At 39.4% G+C, this 23,244-nt stretch overlaps 3 protein-coding genes and 1 non-coding gene across 4 annotated transcripts; 3 read left to right on the top strand and 1 right to left on the bottom strand.

The window, feature by feature from the left end:
• The first annotated feature begins 1,133 nt into the window (after positions 1 to 1,133).
• LOC103951683 (probable pectinesterase/pectinesterase inhibitor 51) lies at positions 1,134 to 3,375 on the top strand. The gene is made up of 2 exons (XM_009363119.3): positions 1,134 to 2,167; positions 2,574 to 3,375. Exons 1-2 carry the CDS (start codon positions 1,246 to 1,248, stop codon positions 3,260 to 3,262), a joined length of 1,611 nt encoding a protein of 536 aa, XP_009361394.2. The 5' UTR covers positions 1,134 to 1,245; the 3' UTR covers positions 3,263 to 3,375.
• Positions 3,376 to 4,314: 939 nt separating this feature from the next.
• On the top strand, positions 4,315 to 6,569 carry LOC103951684 (probable pectinesterase/pectinesterase inhibitor 51). Its single transcript, XM_009363120.3, has 2 exons — positions 4,315 to 5,365; positions 5,828 to 6,569. The coding sequence occupies exons 1-2, from the start codon at positions 4,348 to 4,350 to the stop codon at positions 6,505 to 6,507; spliced, it is 1,698 nt and encodes a 565-aa protein (XP_009361395.2). The 5' UTR covers positions 4,315 to 4,347; the 3' UTR covers positions 6,508 to 6,569.
• Positions 6,570 to 6,910: 341 nt separating this feature from the next.
• Positions 6,911 to 11,117, bottom strand: LOC103951682 (putative pentatricopeptide repeat-containing protein At5g37570). The gene is given in 6 exon segments (XM_018648524.2): positions 6,911 to 7,470; positions 7,555 to 7,725; positions 8,014 to 8,147; positions 8,241 to 8,411; positions 8,944 to 10,638; positions 10,641 to 11,117. Coding segments are annotated over 2 exon segments (1,677 nt in total). The 5' UTR covers positions 10,876 to 11,117; the 3' UTR covers positions 6,911 to 7,470; positions 7,555 to 7,725; positions 8,014 to 8,147; positions 8,241 to 8,411; positions 8,944 to 9,196.
• Positions 11,118 to 12,087: 970 nt separating this feature from the next.
• On the top strand, positions 12,088 to 17,132 carry LOC103951681. The gene is made up of 5 exons (XR_007259014.1): positions 12,088 to 12,318; positions 12,448 to 12,497; positions 12,945 to 13,051; positions 13,136 to 13,194; positions 16,757 to 17,132. It is a non-coding gene; the product is annotated as an uncharacterized LOC103951681 (transcript).
• Positions 17,133 to 23,244: the final 6,112 nt, after the last annotated feature.

The following is a 23,244-nucleotide window of genomic DNA, read 5'->3' as shown; positions in this document are numbered from 1 at the left end:
TTATACAATATATAGCCGCGTAGCCGGCTGAATTTGACACGTTCGTCGATTAACGGATAGACTATAAGGTAGAAAAATCAATGTTTGCGTTCGGAATGAGACATAATGATTTCGAATAAGTGATTAACATTCCTGATATCTCTCTCTGTCGTTTTCCCCTTTCACTTTTACAGTTGGACACGGATTTACACTGAAACTCAAACCACCGCCTCGCACATCTCACCATCAATAATTCTCCACCCCAAATTTTACACTGAAACAAACAGTAAAAATCTGTGAATCCATGAGGGACAAGTCCAGCGGCTAGCAGAACGGCAGTTGCCAGGCCTTGCGCCCCCTGCATGGAGCGACGTCAGCGTGACATCAGCGAGCGCACATAGGCCCCGCGACGAGAAATTAAATCAGTGGCCAACTGCTCTCTGCTGGAGTCGGTATCTCGGGCGCGGATCGCGAAGGTCTTGGTCCCCTGCAGGTCGTAATTGACGAGAGAGTCGAGAGTGGTGGAAGGAAATTGGGTGGTGGGAGGTCAGCAAATTGGGTAGGTTCGGTAAGGAGCAGATCAAGAGTGTTTCTTGGGAAGAGAATCCTCTCTTGACCTCATGATGGGGATCATTTTAATTATGAAATCCGAATCGTTTAAATTTAATTCAATGATTACAATTATTATAATTTTTTAAAGAATTTTTTGTTTAAAACTGTTGAATTAAATTTGAACTATCCAGATTTTTGGATCAGGAGTATCCTCAATCCTAAGCCGAGGAGAGGATCCTCTTCCTCTTCTTGGGGTTGGACTACTTCAAAAAGTATATATATTTAATCTCCCTTGTCCTTTTCAAACTGTTGCACTTGCTCCCACCCGCCCAAGACTTTCATCGTTTACTTCTCCGTCTTCCGGAAAAATCAACGGAAATAATGAAAATGTTTTAAAAATTTTAAATTTTAATAATAATAATAAAATATAAAATAAAATAAATAGTATCATATTTAATATTTTAATGTAAAAATCTAACTTTTTTAACGTAAGAATATAATTTTTTATTAAAATAAACAGTCAAGTACAAAATTTTTTTTGTTTGTTAAAACTCCTAAAAATTAAATCCCGCCCACTTTTCTAAATTCCAAATACGACCCATTGATTCCGCACCCAAATGATTCAATCACCTCCAATTTCCACAAAAACCCACCAAATTTATAAACCCACCACCATGCTGCTCCTCCAAACCCAAATCCCTAAACCTCGCCTTCATGGCCTCCCTGCTCTTCCTCTCTCTCCTCTCCCTCACTCTCTTCCTCTCCCTCTCCTCCGCCTCACGCCACCGCTCCATCTCCCCCCAACCCCAGATCCAGCTAGCCTGCAAGGCCACACGCTTCCCCGACGCGTGCCAAGCCTCGCTGAGCAAGCTCGTCACTGACCCAAACGTCACCCCTCTCGAGACTATCCATTCGGCCGTCAAGGTCTCTGATGACGGCCTCAAGACCGCGCAGGGCATGGTCCACACTATCCTGGACTCGTCCGCGGGGAACATAAACCGCACCACCGCCGCGAAAAACTGCCTCGACGTCCTCGCCAACTCCCGGTACCGAATTTCCCTCACCACCGATGGATTGTCAAGTGGTCGCGTTAAAAACGCACGTGCCTCCATGAGTGCCGCGTTGCTCTACCAATACGACTGCTGGTCGGCTCTCAAGTACGCAAACGACACCCAGATGGTCAACAAGACGATGTCGTTTCTCGACTCGCTGATCGGAAAATCCAGCAACGCGCTCGGCATGATTTGGTCGTACGACAACTTCGGAAATGACACTAAGAAGTGGGGGCCGCCGAAAACCGAGCGGGACGGGTTCTGGGAGCGGATCCCGGGCGGAGGGTCCGACCAGGGATTTCGGGGCGGGATTCCGTCGGGTTTAAAGGCGGACGTGACGGTGTGCAAGGGGAATTCGTGTGATTACAAGACGGTGCAGGAGGCTGTGAATGCCGCGCCGGATAACGCGGGAGATAAGAGGTTCGTGATTGGGATAAAGGCTGGGGTTTACGAGGAGACCGTGGGGGTGCCCTTAGAGAAGCGGAACGTGGTGTTCTTGGGAGATGGGATGGGCAAAACGGTCATTACAGGGTCGTTGAATGTGGGCCAGCCCGGAATTTCCACCTACAACACTGCCACCATCGGTACGTTTACTACGCGTCACTTTTTGGTTTTTTTAATTTTCTTTTTAATTTTTTTATCTGCCGCCGTGGGTATTTAGTTTTTTAAGATTTTTGTAATATAACGTCATATTTGGTTAGTGAAAAAATGCATGGTGGATCACACTTATAAAACGCGTTTGGTACGTGGCGTGGGACATAGCACAATTGGTCTGAACACGCTCGTCCAATTCCGTTTTGTTCCAAACATGGCATACCAACTATAGCACGGAACCTCTGTTTCGTCCCATTCATCCTATTTCATCCTGTCTACGTACCAAACTCTCCCTTATGGTGTGACCCCTCACCCACGTAATCTCAGAAGTTGAGGTTGAGGATGAGGATGGGTGCTGTAATTGCTGATTGTTCGTCAATCTTATATGTATCGCAGGAGTTAATGGTGATGGGTTCATGGCGAGTGGTCTCACGGTCCAGAACACAGCAGGTCCCGACGCCCACCAAGCAGTTGCTTTCAGATCAGACAGCGACCTCTCCGTAATCGAAAACTGCGAATTCATAGGCAATCAGGACACTCTCTATGCTCATGCCAACCGACAATTCTACAAGTCGTGCACCATCCAAGGCAATGTGGATTTCATCTTCGGAAACTCTGCTTCCATCTTCCAAGACTGCACCATCCTTGTTCGTCCTAGACAGCTCGAACCGGAGAAGGGCGAACAGAATACAGTCACGGCCCATGGAAGAACAGACCCCGGGCAGTCAACGGGCTTTGTATTTGAAAACTGCTTGATCAATGGCACGGAAGAATACATGAAGTTGTATCGGAGCAAGCCGCAGGTGCACAAGAACTACTTGGGGAGGCCGTGGAAGGAGTACTCGAGGACTGTTTTCATAAACTCGAGTATGGAAGCTCTTGTTGCACCGCAAGGGTGGATGCCTTGGGATGGGGATTTCGCTTTGAAAACCCTTTTCTATGGAGAATTCGGGAATTCCGGCGCGGGTTCTGATTTGTCCCAGAGAGTGAAATGGAGCAGCAAGATCCCACCCGAGCATGTTAATACGTATTCTCTGCAGAATTTTATCCACGTAGATGAGAGGATTAAAAGCATGAAATATTAGCGGGATTTTAAATTCCCCTTTTTAATAACAAAATACTAATTAGTGAGTGCACTAGGATCTCAATACATTATGTGCGTCAATCAATTAAAGAAAGAAAAATCAATTTTGCTTCATCTATCTTCCACTTAAATGATTTTCTTTTCTTTTAATGAAGAAAAATCATATCATTTAAGATATATATAAACAGATTATATTAATACATTTCATAAAACTGACACAATATAAACGTACCAAAATTGAAAATCAATGTACCAATATTGGATATAAACGTGCCTATCAAATATACGTACCAAAATCAGAAATTAATAATAACCTATACATGCACTTGGAAATCAATGTATCAATATTAGAAATAAACGTAGTGATTAAATAAACGTACTAAAATTGAAAATCGACAATGGTTTATACGTAACATGTTGCACTTAAACCTAACAATAATGATACATAATAGACTGTTGTTGATTTCCGATTTTGGCACGTTTATTTCCAAAGTCATTTGGCATTTCTTCATCAAATTTTGAATATCTTTGTAATCATTCTTTTATTGATTCAACAATGTTCCTTGTAATATTATCCCAAACTAATCTGTGATAGGTATGGTTTTAAAATCCGTTTGAGTGGCCTCGTTGTAAGTTTACTTTTCCTTTAAAAAAATAATAATAAGTTCAATAGCAATTAGCGAATTGGTTCCAAGATATTTTTCATTGATCGAAACACGGTTAGTACATCACGTATTTTTATACAAGTAGTTGAAAATTTTATTTTTTAAGTTAATAACATTTTAGCACATATATTCCAACATTTATAAAATAACACGTAATATACTACCTGTATTTCGTACCGCACTAAAAATCTATCCAAGGCCTGCCCCTTCACTCGCTATAGAACTGGCCATGGCCGAAGCCGTTGACTGAACAGTGAAACAGGTCACTCCCTTCCTCCAATCAAAGAAGCTGCAATCTGCAACTGAAATTCTTTTCTTATCCATCCCAAAAATAAATAAAACCAACAAAAAAATCAGCAACAAACCAAAATCCCGACATATCACATGAATTTCCAAATCCTTTACTATATTTGACCCATCCATGCCGCCCTCCTTATTTAAACCTCCATGGCAATGGCAACGGCAACGCTGTGCATCTTCTTCTTCTCCCCGCAAAACCAAATTCCTCCTCCTCATGGCTTCCCTCTTCCTCTCTCTCCTCTTCCTCACTCTCTACCTCTCTCTATCCTCCGCCTCTCACCACCACCACCAGCCCACATCCCCCCTACCTCAGATCGAACAAGCCTGCAAAGCCACGCGCTTCCCCGACGCGTGTCAAGCCTCCCTCACCAACCTCGTCACTGACCCCAGCACCACCCCTGTCCAGACCATCCAATTCGCCGTCCAACTCTCCGGCGACGGCATCGAGACGGCGCAGGGAATGGTCAAGACTATCCTGGACTCCTCCGCGGGCAACCTAAACCGCACGACCGCCGCGAATAACTGCCTCGAAATCCTCGCTAACTCCCTGTACCGAATTTCTCTCGCCACCGACAGTCTCTCACGCGGTAAAATTAAAAACGCGCGTGCCTCCATGAGCTCCGCGTTGCTCTACCAGTACGGCTGCTGGTCGGGCCTCAAGTACGCCAACGACACCAACATGGTCAACGAGACGATATCGTTTCTCGACAGTTTGATCGCCAAATCCAGCAACGCGCTCGGCATGATGGCCTCGTACGACAACTTCGGTAACGACACAAAAATATGGGCCCCGCCCAAGACGGAGCGAGACGGGTTCTGGGAGCGGCTGGAGCACGGAGGTCCGGACCCGGGATTTCGGGGCGGGATGCCGTCGGGTTTAACGGCGAACGTCACGGTGTGCAAGGAGAAATTGTGTGATTACAGGACGGTGCAGGAGGCGGTTAATGCCGCACCGGATAACGCGGGAAACGAGAGGTTCGTGATCGGGATAAAGGCTGGGGTGTACGAAGAGACCGTGAGGGTGCCCTTAGAGAAGCGGAACGTGGTGTTTTTGGGGGACGGGATGGGTAAAACAGTCATTACCGGGTCGTTGAACGTGGGCCAGCCTGGAATTTCCACATACAACACCGCTACCGTCGGTAGGTATTTTTATTTATTTTTCTATTTTTCAGAAATTATCGTAAATATTTTTTGTTTGATAATTTGAATATACTATTACGTCACAACTTGGCGGTGAAGAGTGCATTGCCATTGTCATGTAGAGTACGGGGAATTAGGCGCATGCGGTATGGGTAGTAGCTTTACCCACAAGTAAATGGAACTCGCTCTACGAGATACGTTTTCATCGCTAACGTTTTCAGTAAATATGATACAAGTAATGTTACTTGCCGTATAGAATTATAGCTAGCTTAATAGTACCTTACTGCTTATCGTATTTCGTATTACTACTGCGTTTTGTTGGACGACGTTTTTATCAGAATATGTTTCCTTCTCATTTAAGCAACAATACCTAGTTTCGCATCACTTGTTCTATAATTTTTCATGTCATTGAATCATAATTATCTTGCATTATTTTGTTAATTTGTTGATGTATGTGACAGGGGTTGTTGGTGATGGGTTCATGGCAAGCGGACTGACAATCCAAAACACGGCCGGTCCCGACACCCACCAAGCAGTTGCTTTCCGATCAGACAGCGACCTCTCCGTGATCGAAAACTGCGAATTCTTAGGCAATCAAGACACCCTCTACGCACAAGGCAACCGCCAGTTCTACAAATCATGCACCATCCAAGGCAACGTCGATTTCATCTTTGGAAACTCAGCTTCCATCTTCCAAGACTGCACCATCCTCGTCCGTCCACGGCAACTCCTACCCGAGAAGGGCGAAGACAATGCCGTCACAGCCCACGGAAGAACAGACCCTGCGATGACAACGGGTTTCGTGTTTCGAAACTGCTCGATCAACGGCACGGAAGAGTACATGAAGTTGTACCGGAGCAAGCCGGAGGTGCACAAGAACTACTTGGGAAGGCCGTGGAAGGAGTATTCGAGGACGGTTTTTATAAACTGCAGTATGGAAGCTCTTATTACACCCCAAGGGTGGATGCCTTGGAGTGGGGATTTTGCTCTCAACACCCTTTTTTATGGGGAGTTTGGGAATTCTGGACCGGGTTCTGATTTGTCCCAGAGATGGAACTGGACCAGCAAAATCCCATCTGAACATGTTAATGCGTATTCTGTGCAGAATTTTATTCAGGGAGATGAGTGGATGTCAACTTGAAATATTATTATAGGCTATTTTTAATTATGAATATTGATGGGAAATAATTTTTATACACTACATTTTATAAACTGTTTAAATTATTTAATTCAAAAGCTGTTTGTTAAAAAATAAATAAATAAATAAAAACACTGAAAATAAAAAGGATTATTGTGTTGGTGAAGAAATACGAGCGTGAAAATCATTTTTGCGTCAATTAGAAATCAGTCCTATTGTGGGCCGAAAATTTTAGGTATTATGAGAGTGATTGCAATACAAAAATGAGCAATTGTAGAGTAAAAATTAGATGAGTTCCACAATTAATAAGTAGAACTCACCTTTATCAAACTCACACCATTGATACCTAACAATTGTGTTACAAGAATCAAACTCAAGGTGATAAATTCTAACACATAAAAGTTAAACTCGCTCGAACTACTGTGAAAGGCCATAGATAACAACACATACTTTAGTGGAATGGAATTATACAAGGATTTGTTTGGTTGACACATTGAAGTGTTCACATGCTTTTATGAAATCAAAGATGTTCGATTGATTTTCCTCAAAAAAGAAAGAAAAAACAAGTATTCAGAGTATTATTTGCAGTGGAAGTTTGCTGAGCCTGTTGTCCAAGAGGCTTTGTGTGGCTTGGATAGAGTTGTTTCCTGACTCGATACATGTAAATCTCGTTTGATTCCTTGTGGAGCCCCCTTTCGGAACAACTGGGAAACCTCTGTGTAAACCTACCAACCAACGCCATTGCCGGTCTCTTATGCCATCCACATTCGATTTACATCTCCCATAAAACTCCATCGTTGACTTTGATCGGTGTGGACCGAGTGATAAGCCTCTCAAGTGATTCACTTGCAATATCGCACAATAATGCGACATAAACAAAGTATCTAATGCACGCCTTGTTATATGCCCGTAAACCTCCTCGAGTGATAAACCACATCAGCCTGATGAAGAACTAAGACGAGAATCCTATCATTTCAAAAAACAAAAAATGGCTAGAGTCATTCGAGTGTAAATATAAGGATAGAAGAAGATACGGGGAAGATATCTCACAGGAAGAAGCATTAAAACACCAATAGGAACAACTGATACTATGTCGGTCAGAGTTCTCTGTAGACCTTTCTTTTCTTTTTCTGTCAGTTCATCTCCATGAAAGACCCTTCTCAGCAACCCCACAGTGGCAACAACGTCAATAGCTAGCAATTGAGTTCCTTGCCACACATCCTGCTCATCATTTTTAGAAGAAACAAAAATAATTAATGAGAAGGAAATTGGAATCTGTGAACAAGTCCACAGGAACAAATGTAAAACTAATAAAACTCATATTTTACAAAATGTAGGAGTCAACATCCTGCTTTGTGGTTTACACAGAGGTTTCCAGTTGTTCGGAAAGGGGGCTCTACAAGGAATCAAGCATGAACCAGCACATATGGAAACAACTAAATCCACAACCAAACCAAAAAAGCAATATCAAACTAAAGTTTTATCTGTCAAAAAAAAAACCAGGCCTACCTAACATAGAACTGAGGGCAAGAAACTTTTGCTTGACCAAGTTTTGTAATTACTACGTTGCATGTCAGTGCAAGCATGAGGAGAGATGTGTCACTTGTGTTGCTAGACCCCTAGTGCGTTACCTTACTAAAAACCTGGAAGCAGATTGAAGGAGGATTAAATCTGTATAATCTTCAAATCCATCTAGAAAAATTAGAAGCCACATTAAACAATAGAGGATAACATACACATTAGTTGCAGCAGTAAAGCATGGGTCCCCTGCAAATAATTAACAAAGGACGTTACCACCATGGAACTTGCTTAGAGATAATTTGATACACCACTCATAAGCTTCAGGTTGCTTGGCTGATAGTTGATCCCAGATTAAGCTCTCAAGGGAAGAAGATTGTCTTAATAAACTGCAATGATGCATTAGTTAAACATATTGAAAATCTTAAACCAAATAAGAGGAAATCTTACGGTTAATAAAATCTATAAGCAACCAAAGTGGATAGAAAGCACACACCAGTTGCATTGAAACCTTTGAGTGAATAAAAACGCATAATTGAAATTTCAAAGTCCTCAGTGTAGTATTCCAAATCCAGAAAAACAAAGCAGATTACACATTTTCACTTTCATGCTAACAAATTAATCTACTTAATTTACAGTTCAAAAATAAAGTAAGGTTGTTGAAGCTGATACTGAAAACTTTATGGTCGCCTTATTACAATTGACTGTAAAAGGGATCAAATTTTGCCATTTTTATGGAAGTGAGGAATGGACCGGTCCTTAATTCATACACAGGACTACTCATACTTAAAGCCAAGTTTAGAATACATCCTTATTAGCAGCACTGGCAACATAGGAGATCACTGTTTGAATGGACTAGCTACAAAACTGATCAACTTCCACAAATGAACTCTTAAGTTTTGAATATAAGTGGTGTATTACCTCCTTTGAACAAAAACGTTTATGTCTCTGTCTCTACCACCCATGCAATCTCACTTGAAGCTTGCAATAAGGAGTGTCGTAGAAGGCAGCCTTGGCAGCCTGGTTCCTTAAGCACCTATAAGCTAGGTGTAGAACTAAATCTTTTTTATCAATTCCAACTCCACGATGTAGACACCAAGGAAGATGGTGTGCCTCTCTATATACACTCCACTCCAGGCACTGCATAAAGAGAGTTTCCAAGAAGCTCAACCTTTTAAACTAAATAACTAATACCGGGTATCTTTTTAATCCCTCGCTCTTCCATTTTGGTTCTCACAGCAGAAACATCAAACCAGCGGCCTGTTGCTGCATAGATATCAGACAAGAGCACATAATTACCAGGATTTTGGGGTTCAAGCTCAAAAAGTCGATAAGCAACTAACTCTCCTAGCTCAGCATTGCAGTTTAGCTTACATGCTGCTAGTAGTGCACCCCAAGCGCCAGCATGAGGCTTCTCATGCATTGATTTTAGAAGATCATAAGCTGCTTTTAACCGTCCTGACCGGCTAAGAAGACTAACTATACATGCATAATGATCAGGAGAGGGATTTAAATGGTACTTATGTCTCATTGATTCAAAGAAGTGCCAACCCTCCTCTACAAGCCCAGAGCGACTACAAACTGTCAGGATGACTGTAAAAGCAACCTCATCCGGGGCAAAACCTTCAGTTAGCATCTTATTGAAGAGGGAAACAGCCTGATCCCCTTGACCATTAATCGACAACCCTTGTATCATAGAACAATACGAAATCAAATCCTGCTTAGGCATCTCTTCAAACAAACGAGTTGCTCTTTCCATATTCCCACACATTGCATTCATGTTAATCAGAGCTGCGAGAACATGAGCCTGACGAACATCAATGGAGCTCTGGCTCAGGTAAGAATCAACCCATTTAGCCACCTGCAAGCAACCCACTTGGGAACAAGCTGACATCAAGCTCACCATTATAAACTCATCAGGCTTAACATTCTTCGTACTCATTTCTTGAAATATCTTTAAAGCCTCGTTAGGTTGACCATTTTGAGCATACCCTGATATCAATGCTGACCACGCAACGATATCTTTATCCGAGCATTGCTCAAACAAAAATCTCGCAGACGCCATATCTCCACACTTGGCATATCCATCGATCATAGTAGTATAAGAAACCACATTCTTCTCAGGCATTTGATCAAAGATCCTCCTAGCATTGACCAAATCCCCCATCTTTACAAACCCACTAATAATCGCATTCCACGACACTGCATTTCTCTGGGGCATCTGATCAAACAGCTTGTTGGCCTCCACCAAATCCCCAACACTAGCATACCCAACAACCATAGTCGTCCAAGAAACCACACTTCTCTCAGACATTCCATCAAACACCTTGCGAGCGCAAACAATCTCCCTGCATTTCCCGTACAAATCAATCAAACTGGTGCCTACAAACACATACCCGTCAACTCCACACCTCACCGCCGACCCATGTATCGCCCTTCCTTCCCAGACCCTCCCCTCACTCGCACACGCCTTAAAGAGAGACGGGTACGTATACCTATCCGGAAGGCCTTCCTCCCTCTTCATCCGAACAAACAGAGAAACAATGCGCAAAAAACCAGACCTTTCGCAGTACCCTTTGATCAGACAGTTCCAGAGAAAGGTGTCGGGCTGAGGACGCGGTCAAATACAGCGGTGGAGTAAGAGAGGGAAGCGAGAGCGTTGGAGAGGCAGATGAACGGGCTTATGAGGAAGCAATCTTGCTCCAAACCTTTACGGACAATGTGGGCGTGGATTTGTTCGAGATGGAATTGGGTTTTGCAGCCTTTGAGTAAGGATGCGATTGAAGGCAGCAGAGAAGTGGGACGGCGGCTGTTGGGCGGAGCTAGCGATGAGTAGAGGCGGATTGTAGGCATGGGTCTCTCTCTATTGCAAATCCAATTACACTGTTAACTTTCCACGACTGGAATCTGCTACAAGGAACACATTCTCAGTTTCTCTAAAGACGTTATGGTACAATTCAATGCCATGTAACAACTGAGAGATAAAAATTGGAGGGAAAACTTGCTTGGTTGCCGAGAAAAACACCAAGAAAATGGTGACAAAGGCAGACAAAATATATTTTCCAACTTATTTGCCTCGGGCTTTAAAGGCGTACGACTTCCTAACGAAAACACAAGGAACAAGAAGATGACGAAAGCAATCATCACATGCAGACAATATAAGACGAGACAACCGCTTACGTAAAATCTTAAGTTATTCCCATAGACTGGATTCACTAACCTCTCACTCCGGGCAACGTAAGTCCAAATTCTTGGTTTCGACACAATTGATACAACAATGCCATGTATCAGCAACCGGCAAAATGCAATGGTCCGGGGACTAATGCGATAGTTGTCACGCTTCGATTTTGAGATACGTTCAAATCGACTCATGACAAAAAATAATAATGCTACAAGATATATAGAGTCAACTGGGGTTCATACATAATATACATCAAATATTTAATGGAAACAAAAATACAATAAAGGGTAACAAATTGAACACATACTACTGTCACTCACACGAGCTTTATAGCTTATTTAGATTTTGTTTTTCCCGCTTCACCTTTCTAGATAAACTATAAAGCTCGTACGAGAGACAGTAGTACACCGTTTGTAATTAAAAAGTCCATCGATCTCATTTAAAAGCATTTTACAATCCTTTGCATATATAAAATAATCCTTACTCACAAATATCGATTGAATCCACACATGCATTTCAATCGTCAGTTTCAAAAATCCGTCAATCATACTTCAGGGTTCGAAACATCAGAATATCAGATATTCAGGACACGTTGACTCAAAAATCACCGGTTGGTCAAAGTATCCCCACTCTAGTCAACAACAGTAAATTCTTCAATCCGAAAAATCCAAACCTCGAATTTCCGTTCCACAAGTTGCGAATTGTCATTCCTTCCCATTACCTGGTGAATGGCAAAACGAATGAAAAGTGTTATTACAAGCCCACATAACTATTGACCCAATAAAGGATGATATTGGATATTATTTTTCCTCAATATTGGGCTTTTAACTTACGCAGCACCGTCCCCTTGAGCCCAAATCACTTTCGGTGTCCGTTTTGTACAGTTCACAATCTCACTGCTTCAATTCAAGGACGACGAAAAGAAGAGGCACGTTAGAATTTGATTCGATCGTCGTCCCAAATTCAACCGAACTCCCAGAAGCAGAAGGAATAGAACGCAAATGGCAAATCATAATTTTTCATCTTCTTCCCTGCTCAGAATTCTAATTCTTCTACTAGTATTCTTGCTCTTCTCTCCCATCAATACAAATGCCAAGTCTCGTCGCCCAATCTCTGTATTCCAAATTCCTCTTCTTCTTCTTCTTCTGTTAATTTCTTATATGTTTCAATGTTTGTGGGCCTTTATTTTTGAATACTAATTGTGAATTTATGATGGTTGTTTTTGTGTGTGGTATATTTGACAGGATATTGAGACCAGGCAGAAGAAGAGCCAGTGTTATGCTGACATTGAGAGGTATATCCGCCTCCATCTCTCTCTATTTTTATTTCCATTTTCTATCTTTACTGTTTCTTGCTTGGAAATTAAAAAAAAAAAAATCTGTGACAAGAAAATTAGAAACAGTTTAATTTCTTTTTTGAACTATGGATCAGTGATTAGAGTGGGATTTGATTTAACTCCACCAAAATATTTGAGTTATTAGTATTAAAGAAAGCATTTTTTTCTTCACTATATTTGTTCTAACTTTTAACTTAATGCAACAAGAATTTCTGCTTTTCCTAGTTGTATGAGTGATAAGGTCTACCTGCAAACTATATTGAGTTATAACTGTTTGAGGAAAATTCTTTCCATGCAAATAGAACTTGTAGCTTTAAAATATGTGATGTTGTACTGGCACGCGGGTTTATTTTTTTAAAGGTTTAATCTTTGACTGCTCCTTTTTGTTTTTGATGATTGGAATAGCGGATTGTGGGGCTGGCAATGCAAGTCTTCTTTGATAGCAAAACAAAATTGTGCTTTGCGATGCCTTGCTCCAGCTTGCTATGAGCTTATCTACTGAGAGCGATCCGGTAAGATGGACTATATTAGATTCTCCGTTATTGGATTCGACATGTTACATTTGTTATTTTACATGGGGTGTGTTCTTATTGTAGCTTGAAGAAGGTGAAAAAGATATGTTTAGGGGGCAAGAGTTCAAGTACTGTATGCATAAGTAAGTTCCATGTCTTTATGGATATGAAATCTTATTGCTATATGATTCGGTTTATGCAGGGTGATGATTGTATTTTTGTAGGATTACATAAGGACCACGGTTACAAACTGTTCGTTTTACATTACATAGCTGGACTTCTGTTAGGGTTCAGTTGTCGATACAAGAATCTCATAAGCCATAAGATAGAATTTACTAACAGTGGAAAAATGTGTTAATGCAAAAGATTACTGAGAACATAATATCACTGAGTTTCTTATTTCCTTCAAAAAGATTTTTATCTATTTTGTTTTTTCCTTCTGCCAACTGGTTCACTGTGGAGGTTAAAACCTTAGTCTTTGTTTCTTGCAATAACGTTAGACAACATTACAAAGGTTGATCGAAGGAAAAATTTGTTTTTGGTGTGCATTTTGTAGTTGAGTGTTGGGGCAATTTAGGGGCTTAATTGTCGGTTGGGTTTCTTATTTGCTGGTATTAGCGGGTTTATTGGCTACTTTTGTATTCATATATACTTAGCTTGTGTCGTAATGGGTTTAAGGTAGTAATAGTCAAGGCAATTTTGGGATCAGTCTAAAACCTCTTGAAGAGCAAAATTGCCGGAATTATAATGAGATATTATATGTTATTTTAAATCATTGATTTTCTCAGATCTGTACTGACTAGGAAATAGTTGGCACTCATAAAGATCCCCTACCAAATTGAGGATGATAAGCTGGGTATCACTCACGTGACTTTTTGGATATCAAACCTTTTTCCCCATTGTAAAGTGTTATTATATTTTCCCAGTTTATAATTCAGTGCTGGCGGTGCTTATCAGGTTATGCCAACTATCACTGTCTGCATTTATTAGCACAAAGATTTTTGATGAATTGGATCAAGGGAGGAGTGCATTAGCGTGATGGTTTTTCAAGTGGATTAGATGGATCCCTTCTAAATTTCCATTGCAACTTGATTTTGTGCGATGGCATTTTAAATAAAGTTCTACAAAAGAAATAACAGATATTGAGTTGTTGACAAAGAATAAACGTAGGTTGGACAAGTTATAGAGATTATTTTTATAGTGTGTTGAGAGAACCTTACTGTCGCTTGTAGTAGTAGGATAGTGATGTCGGTCACACGTATTTGAGTCAACACTTTATTCATATTATAAAAAGGTCTTTCTGGAAGTGGCTTTGAAAACTTGGTGAAGAATTCTTTGGTTTAGTGCAGTGGTATTTTCTGAAGGCTGGATGGAATGCACTCATATTAAGGGGGTTACATGTGTTATCTCTGCATCCTGAGCTGTTAGTAACAAATTAACTATAGGTTAAGGACCAGAGGCGATGTGTTGGCTGAGGAGTATGGCGTCTATGCATGCAGTATACTTACTAGATGCTATAAAAAGGTATATTGGCATAGTAGGTTCTCGTATTGTTGATATAAATGCTACCCTGCCATCTTTTAGTGGATTTTGGACCCTTGGAGGATTAAGTAAATTAGTTGTCGGTTTCCTTTAACTGAAAGCGCAGATATGAGTAGTCGGATAAAGTACAAATCCGTGTTTATGAAGCTAAGAAAATACTTAAACCTGGTTACTTCCTTGTGCTTTTATGTGGTAATTGACGAGCAACACTTCAAGCAAATGAGTGGCTCAGAAAATTAGCAAAATTTGTGTTTCAACTTTAGCTTGCTCTCTCGGAACTTATCTTGACGTTGCTTTATTGCATAAAAGGGTTAATAAAGCAACTTATCTTTACGTAGTGAAAGGTTCCGATGAAGTTGTGCTCTTGGAAAAATAAAATGCTTTCAATGACAGGTAGACTCACTTTAATTAAGTGTGTTGCCTCTGCTCTTTCTGTCTATGCTATGAAAACTGCAAGTCTCCCTATCAGTGATATGATGCCACTTGGCATCATATTATTGTGACATGTATATCATTGGGTGATTAGAAATTGTAACTAATTGTGGTTAAAGCTGTTAGTTTGTTGCTTAGCAGATAAGTATGTTCATAGTTAGTATAAATAGGGGTTTGTAAAGCAGTATGGGTCAGTTGTAAAGTTGTCATTTGTATAATAATGAGTTACTTTTACAGTGCAATAGAGAAAGACGTAGAGAGGGCCTTAACAATCAGTATTTGTGATTCTCTTGATAAAATTAATAGAAATTGTCTATAGGGTAGTGCTAAATCTGGTTGGAAGTTGCTAAAAAAGGACAATGGCTTACAGGCTGATCCTTTCAACAACAAACTTTGGAGTGCTTCTCCTTCATGGAGGAGTATTCTTGATGGGGCGGAGATGTTACACAAAGGCCTCAAGTGGAAAATTAGAAATGGTAGAAATACAAAGTTCTGAACTGTTAACTAAGTATGCTCTGCCTTTAGTTCAAGAAATCGATCCAAAATTAAAAGCTGCTGATTTCATTGAGAAGTTGCGGACTTTAAATTTGATCCCACTTGTAAAAGCTGTAAATGTTACAAAACCGCCTGATCGTAGGAAGAGCATCTGGAATTTTACTATTAATTGTCTCAAAGCCAATGCTGCCAATGTTAATACCTCTAGTAAACCCGACCGTGTCCAAGCTTTCTTAGCTTGGGAACCTCCTCTTTTGGAACTTTTAAGCTGAATGGTGCTAGGCTTGGTTCCGATGGGGTGAATGGAAGTGGAGGATCAATTAGGGGTTGGTGTGTTATATGGATTATTGGTATTGTTGCTAAGAAAGGGGTTGGGGAAGTTCTCCATGCTGAACTTTGGGCATTGTATTATGGTTTGAAGATGGCTAAAAGAAGAAAGTTTTCTCATCTGATTGTGGAGGTGGATTCTTCTTTGTTGGTCAGTCTTTTTCATGGTTTTGCTAGCATTAATCATCCTCTTGATGGTCTTTGTCTCGCATTGTAGAAATCATTTTAAAGGGAACTGGAATATCATGCTGCAACATGTTCATAGAGGATGCAGTTTTGCTGCCTACGGTTTAGCCAAGTTGGGTCTAACTAGTGAGATGGATTTCAAGAGCTTGCGGAGCCTCTCCTGATTTAGTCCGAACTAATGTTGATGATTGCTCTGGTGTTGCCAGAGCTAAATTAGTTGTTCTTTAGTTTGCTTCTCTCTTTTTCTCCCTTGCGCCCGAAAAATTATGAGCAACACTTTTATTTTTCTCTTAACAGAACAATATCCACAAGTCAAGTTTTTGGCTACTTATGTAAGTAGTGTAGTTGGTTATATGGTATTCAAAAACGACATGCCTGTTTGTGTGCTTGGCGACAAATAGGATGAGCTGCATGTCGTCCCAAGCAGCCAGGCTTAGCATAGGAATGTTTTCTGCAGATGTTTCAAGTCTTATTGGCGGATGGCTTACCTCTGCCCTATTCTTTAAGTTTCTGCCTGCTTAGCCAGGTTAATCAGGGCATTTTGATCATTTTGGTGCTTTCATAAAAGTTGCTAGCTTTTCCTCCTACTTTTTCTTTCTTTCATTAATCTTGCAATTTCCCATTGACTTTTAGATGCAGTTTGCCAACATAAATAATCACATCATGGTAATTGACGAATTAATTTGGGTTGTTTTGTAACCCTCGATTCATGTTGCCTTGCAGGTTATCTTTGGGGGAGAGCCTCGAGGGTATTAAGGGTTCATTTAATTATTAAATAGATGGCAATGTTGCTTGTAGAATAAGTTCATATGAAGCCATGGATTTCTTCTTCACTGGAAAAAGAAGAGAGAAGGTAAAACAGAAGTCGGACTTCATTTTCGAGTCATCTCTTGGTTGTCTCCCCTTGCATCTAGTGCCATCTTCTGCAAGTTGAGCTGCAAACCAGGTTCAGGATGTCCAGAAGGCTCATGTTCTCTTTCATCGACGTGGAAATTATCTGTAAGATTTCGAGTTTACCAAATGAGATGAGAATGTTTTTCTTTAACTTGCTTGATAGTACTGTAAGTTGAACCAGCATCAATTAGTGTACCATCATCAATCTTTGGGTGCCTGTGTCCGTCCACCTTTCCAGTCCCACCCAAGGTCACATGGTGCAATGTTGCCACAGTTGTTGCCTATAGCTGCCGTCTCCCCAACCACCACGGCTGTCGCGCGGTCGAAAAGAATGCTGTCACCTATGCTTGCAGCTGGTGAATGTCTACGGAAAACACATCCGCAATTCGCGAGTGGGGTGCAAGTGTTAGTGGTCTACGTGACCGACTCCACAACTTATGAGCCACTCGATGAGACTAACAAATTGAACATAAACTATTATGTTTTTGTTTGTTTGTTTTGTTTTGAAATTTCATATAAATTAATCCAAAAGCAAATAAAAATTAGGAAAATTTTATTTGAACCCATCTAACCTCGTTCTACATTTAGCTTACTCTCTACGCTCATGTTACTTTTAATTAAATTCTCAATATCTCTTTAAACCCAATTTACTACCTCAACTATCTTCACAAACTAAATTAATATATAAATTTATCTTTACACCCGCTTAGGAAATAAAGATCCAAAGTCAGTATTTTGCAGCTCATTCTATGCGGTACATGTCACCCATTTTTTTAATGAAAAATAGCATTGAACGGCACCCCCAGCCATGGTATGCACCTGAAGTGTTTATTTTTTTTCCTCATCACAGTCGAAGGAGACAAACATTGTCTTAAACTCTTTGCCTTCCACTCTATGCATTTCATAAAGTCACGTTCTTGCAATGCTGAGGGGTAAGAGCCTTGCAAGGCCTACACCAATTTGCAGAGAAGTAGAGGCACAGTTTCTTCCCATTACATGACGATAAGCGGACCTAATAATCTTGCAGTCAAAACAACATTATGTTTTAATTATCAAAAGCAAGATGAAAAAAATTTAACTCTAAAATTGAAGGCATATTTTTGTATGCTACAAATGTACTTGAACCTCACGTTCCTATATTTTAATGAAATCAAAACATTTTCGACAACCATCAACCAATTAAATTGATGAAAAAGAAGAAGAAGGGGAAGCTTTTGGAGACTACATACATTTGTTTCACCAGATAGAAGGACCTCAACACCTTCAAATTCAAGAACAGTCCCTATATTGATGCTAATATGCACCGCCATCAAAACTACAAGCAAAATATGGCCTCCACCCTTCACGAATGAAACGATAAGAAAGCATAACATTCACACAAGTAGCTAGACTTTAATTTTAAATCTCACATAGGTTTCTGCTAGTCATTATGTTTTTTAAAAGTGCTGATTTTGTTCCTAAATCCTTAAAAAAAAAAAAAAAAAAAAAAAAAAAAAACTAAAATCAAACGAAAAAAAAACTTGCAAAAATCAATTCATACTTTAGTTTGAGGATTCAAAACTTCTTAATCATCATTCATCATTAAAAAATAGCTTGTTTTTCTCTACGAAAACGTCTTAGGGTTTTAGTTAGAATGAACGTATTGGACAAAGATTTCATGATGGTAGGTTTTGATTATTAGGAGTGGGTTTATTAATAAATTTTAGTTTTATTGATGATTTCATCTTGTAGTTAATGGTTATTATGCAATAGGGTAAAAAAGACAATTCACAATTAAAGTTTAAATTGGGTGTAGAATGAGATTATATGGGTTCAAATAAATTTTCCCTAAAAATTAAGGGTACTTTTTTTAAATTTTTTATTAAAAAAGAGATTAGTTGGTGTCTTAGCTACGACAACCCATTCTTTCGTAGGTCGTTAAGACTCATAGAGACATTTCATCCTTCTTCTGGCCACCATTGTGTGATTAACCAATGCCATGAATCGAACCTATGACGTGCTGTGCGGAATACGAGCCTAAAATTTGTTCTCAACCTTGTCACTTTGCTATCCTCAACTTAGCATTTTTTGTCTCACTTTCATATCTTAAGTTTGATTTTTTTGTCACTTTCATACTTTCTTAGTCAATCTATTAATTATTTTGTTAATTGATGTAGTGACCTCTCTCCTCTCCCTTGGTCTCCACGACAAGAGATAGTGTGCCCAGAATATGGATACATACGTTGTATGTCATAATACAAATGGATGAACACTTAAAAAAAAAAAAAAAAAGCGTCCCTACATTTATACAATAATACACATGATGCACTGCCTCGTATTCCAAGCATATTAAAAAAATACTCTCCTCTACTACCCCTTCTCCCTCCTCCACTACTTCCTTTCCCAAATCCACTATACGTATAAAATCAATATAATCTTCTTAATTAGGAATACAACAAGAGCCAATTTTTCTTAATTAGGAATATATCAAGAGCCAATGTCACATGCGTTTTAGGCTTTTAGCCTCTTTTGAAAACTTGAAACGATTATAAAGATTAAAAGTTGCAACTGCCATTTAGTACTACGGTTTAGTGATATTCCTTTTCACTTGTAAGTGAGAGATCTTAGATTCGATTCTCGTCAAAGGCGAGTTTGAACCACATTATTGCTAGCTCACTGTGAGGCTAAGCCCACCCATTCCCTTAGTGTAGATAATATCGATTGTTCAAAACAAAAAGGGACACTCCTAGATTAAAGAAATTAGGTATCTTAATTATTTAATTATTTGGCCAAGGAGAAAGAGGATTTTCTGTCTCAAGTGGGTATGTGGAAGATGATGGTGGAGGTGTGTGGCGGACGGGGTTTTTTTCTTTTTGGTGGAAGGGTGGCTGGGTGTGGGTGTGAAGAAAGATGATGAACTTTTTGTTATTGGTTTATTTATATCAAAAGGGTATGTTTGGGATAGGATGGATTGAAAATTTTAAATGGGTGAACTTAATTAAAATTTGGGTGCCAATAAAGCCATCTTGTATTATTATTACCTACAAGTCAAACACTGTTGCGATATTGTATTATTATCACCTATACTAGAGTATTTCTCCACATAATTCTGCATGAATGGTTTTTTATTTTTTATTTTTGGTGAATTCGTGCGAATGGTATCCTTGCATATCATACAAAAAACGTTTTCAATGGAATTATCACACCGTCATGTGGTAATACATGCCGGGTGACATAATCAAAGAATTTAAAAGAATGTTAATTGATGTAACGTGAGGGATTAGTCCGAATTGAAACTTAGCGAAGGACTTTTGGTTAATCTGGTTTTTAATTTTACATATAGCATTTCTAACATAATTATGTGTTTAAACCTGATTTTATCGGAGTCCCTTTTACACTAACATAATACAAACCGATAAGAACAAAAATGATAATCCAAAAGAGGAGAAGAAAACAAGCCCATCACACTAGAACAGCCTACAATAGCATTACCATTTCAATTAACAAACACAATTAATTATCACCCTATTCTTTATAAACCCACTTCAACAAGTTCATTAGAATCAGCATCTCCAATAGAATCTCTAAATTTTACGTTTTAAATTCTATTTTGCTGACCGTGGTAATTTGAATGGTAAATTTTGTTACTTCAACAGTTTGCTTTCCGACAAACTCTTCAAATTTGACAATTCTATACTTATTGTGTTGTAGCGGCTCTTATAGCATCAAATTCCAAGTTCACTAGTTTTGACCTGCCCTTTGGTGTACCACATCAATATATGATTCTAGTTTGTTCATTAAAGTTGACAATAGTGATATTTAATGACTTTTGTTATATGCGGATGATATCATCCTAACTAGGTCAAACTTTACAAAAGTTCAGTGTGTGATTTCCAGTCTTGCTGAGGTATTTGATCTCAAGAATATGGGGCAACTCATATTTCTTGGGCATACAAATATAATATGAGACAGACGGACCTTTGTTTATCAATCAATCAAAATATGTCAAAGAACTGCTAAAGAAAACAGGAATGGAGACCTGTAAACCTACTTCTACACCAATAAAGCCACATACTCAATTACTTGTCAATGAAAGCACACCTGTTGCAAATCCAACTCACTACATAAACATTGTAGACGCCCTACAATACCTTACCTTTACTAGACCTAACACACTCAGTTAATATAGTGTGTTAGTTTATGACTAATCCTACAGAGCTTCATTATCATTTGGTCAAAAGAATTCTGAGGTACTTTGACATGTGGTTTGAGATATACCAAGTCTTCTGAGTTTAATATTTCAGCATATTCAGATTCAGATTAAGATTGGGTTGCGGATATAAACACCAGAAGATCAATAATTAGCTATTTGGTGTTCTTAGGTTCTAATCTGATTTCCTAGCAATCAAAGAAGCAATCCAGTGTTTCTAGGAGCTTAACAGAAGCAGAATACAAAGCTCTTGCACATTATGATGCAAATGTGTATTGGATAAGGTCATTACTCAAAGACATTCATGAAACTATTTCAGAACCTCCATGTCCATACTGTCATAACCTTTATGCACTAGCTTTGACTTCAAATCTTGTTTTCCATTCTTAGATAAAGCATCTCAACACCGATTACCATTTTGTCTGAGAAAAGGTTCAAAAGGGTGATTTGAAAGTGCAGTACATTCCAACTGAATAACAAGTGGCAGATGTCCTTACTAAAGGACTGCATAGTCCAATCTTCATTAGACATTGTCACAAACTTAGTCTAGGAACTCCTAGCTAAGTTTGAGGACGGAGTAATAGCTATAGTCAGATGATGATAATTGTAAGACTAAGATGATGACACTTGTCAATGTTAATTGATTGAGTTAGTTGTGATTGTAATTAGTTAGAGGGAGATTGTTAGACGGCAATATAGTCATTGTAGTTGTAAGAATAGTTTCTATATAACCATAATGTAATAGTCATTTGATACTAATGTGAAATATACAAAGCTTTACACCATAATGTAATAGAAAGCCGTGTAGACAAAATTTATGGAGGAAGATTTAGGGAGGCTCAGAAGTCGGTAAGTAAATTTGGACTCCAAAAAACCCTAGATCATATCGTTCGAAAGAAGACTCTTTCTCGATAGTTATCTTGTTCAGAGAGAATAAAACATAACTAAAAATGGGTTGCCCTCTTGAAGAGATTGGGTCAGTTTGAGTGACTTCCCGAGTCATTTCCTAGAGGTGTTATAGATTGACATCGAAATAATTCCGTGCTCAAAGCCGATAACTGTGTATGTCTGATTTATGTCTCTAATCATTATTATTAAGACCACCAAACGAAATAGAAATGAAGGAAACTATACATTGTTTGTCAGAAAGGCAAGTAATTATGTTGAATTTAGGCCAAATACTTGTAATTTTGGTCCATGTAATCTGGGCGAAGTTCCATTTTGGACCCATAAAATTTCTCCCACGATATGTTTGGGTGAAGTATAGGTTGCCATTCCAAATATCTAAATTTTGTAAAGGTAAATTACATTTTTCCACCTCAGGTTCGAGATCGATTTCAATTTCTTACAACATCTTTAAAACATTTCACTCTCATATCTCAAGTACTATTTTATTTCAATATAATACATCTGTTATATTTTCTGTACATTGATCCGTTAAGTGCTTGTGGTGGTCAAATTTGTGACACGTGGTAAAAAAAAAAATATTATGTTAAAATATTATAATAATTTACCCAATTAAAAATAAAAAAAATAAAAAAAAAAACCTGAAAAGCTGTAAACCTTTCTTCCCCGAGCCATCCCCCTTCCCTACAACCCAAACACCCCATCCCACCGGACCCCTACGTCCCCCGCAACCCACCTCATACCATCCAAACAAACGCCCAGATCTCATTCTCCCCCACATTTCTTCGATTCAGATTCGACTTTCCTGTTTCGGATCCTTCAAGATCATCCTCCACCTCTTCATCACCGACCATCATGCTCCTCCTCAACGGCGACACCATCCTTCACCTCATCATCCGCTACGTCCTCCTTTTTGAGGACCACATAGTCCAGAAGCTCCTCCTCTTCAACCTCGAGATCATCGACAAGATCGACTACAAGGGGAAGGTCCTACCGGAGATGATCTAAAGTCCGCCGTTAAATTTGGAGCTCTTGTCGACGCCAGGGCCTGCCAATTTAAGCAATGGGCCCCGATTGGCAGCGGAGCCGGATTGGGTCGGAGCATTAGGCTTTAGTACAGATCCAAGCGCTCCTCCACTTCTTTTGGTAATTCAAATTTCAATTAGTTATAGAAAACGATTCTTATTGTTTTGATTTAGCCTGATTAGGAATTTAGAATATA

Source organism: the organism of the source record quoted next, unplaced genomic scaffold (genome assembly GCF_019419815.1).
Source record: "Pyrus x bretschneideri cultivar Hongxiangsu unplaced genomic scaffold, Pyrus_bretschneideri_v1 Contig24, whole genome shotgun sequence".
In the NCBI taxonomy this organism is placed as follows: domain Eukaryota; kingdom Viridiplantae; phylum Streptophyta; class Magnoliopsida; order Rosales; family Rosaceae; genus Pyrus; species Pyrus x bretschneideri.
The sequence above is the reverse complement of the archived record's forward strand: the minus strand, read 5'-3'. Positions and strand labels throughout refer to the sequence as shown.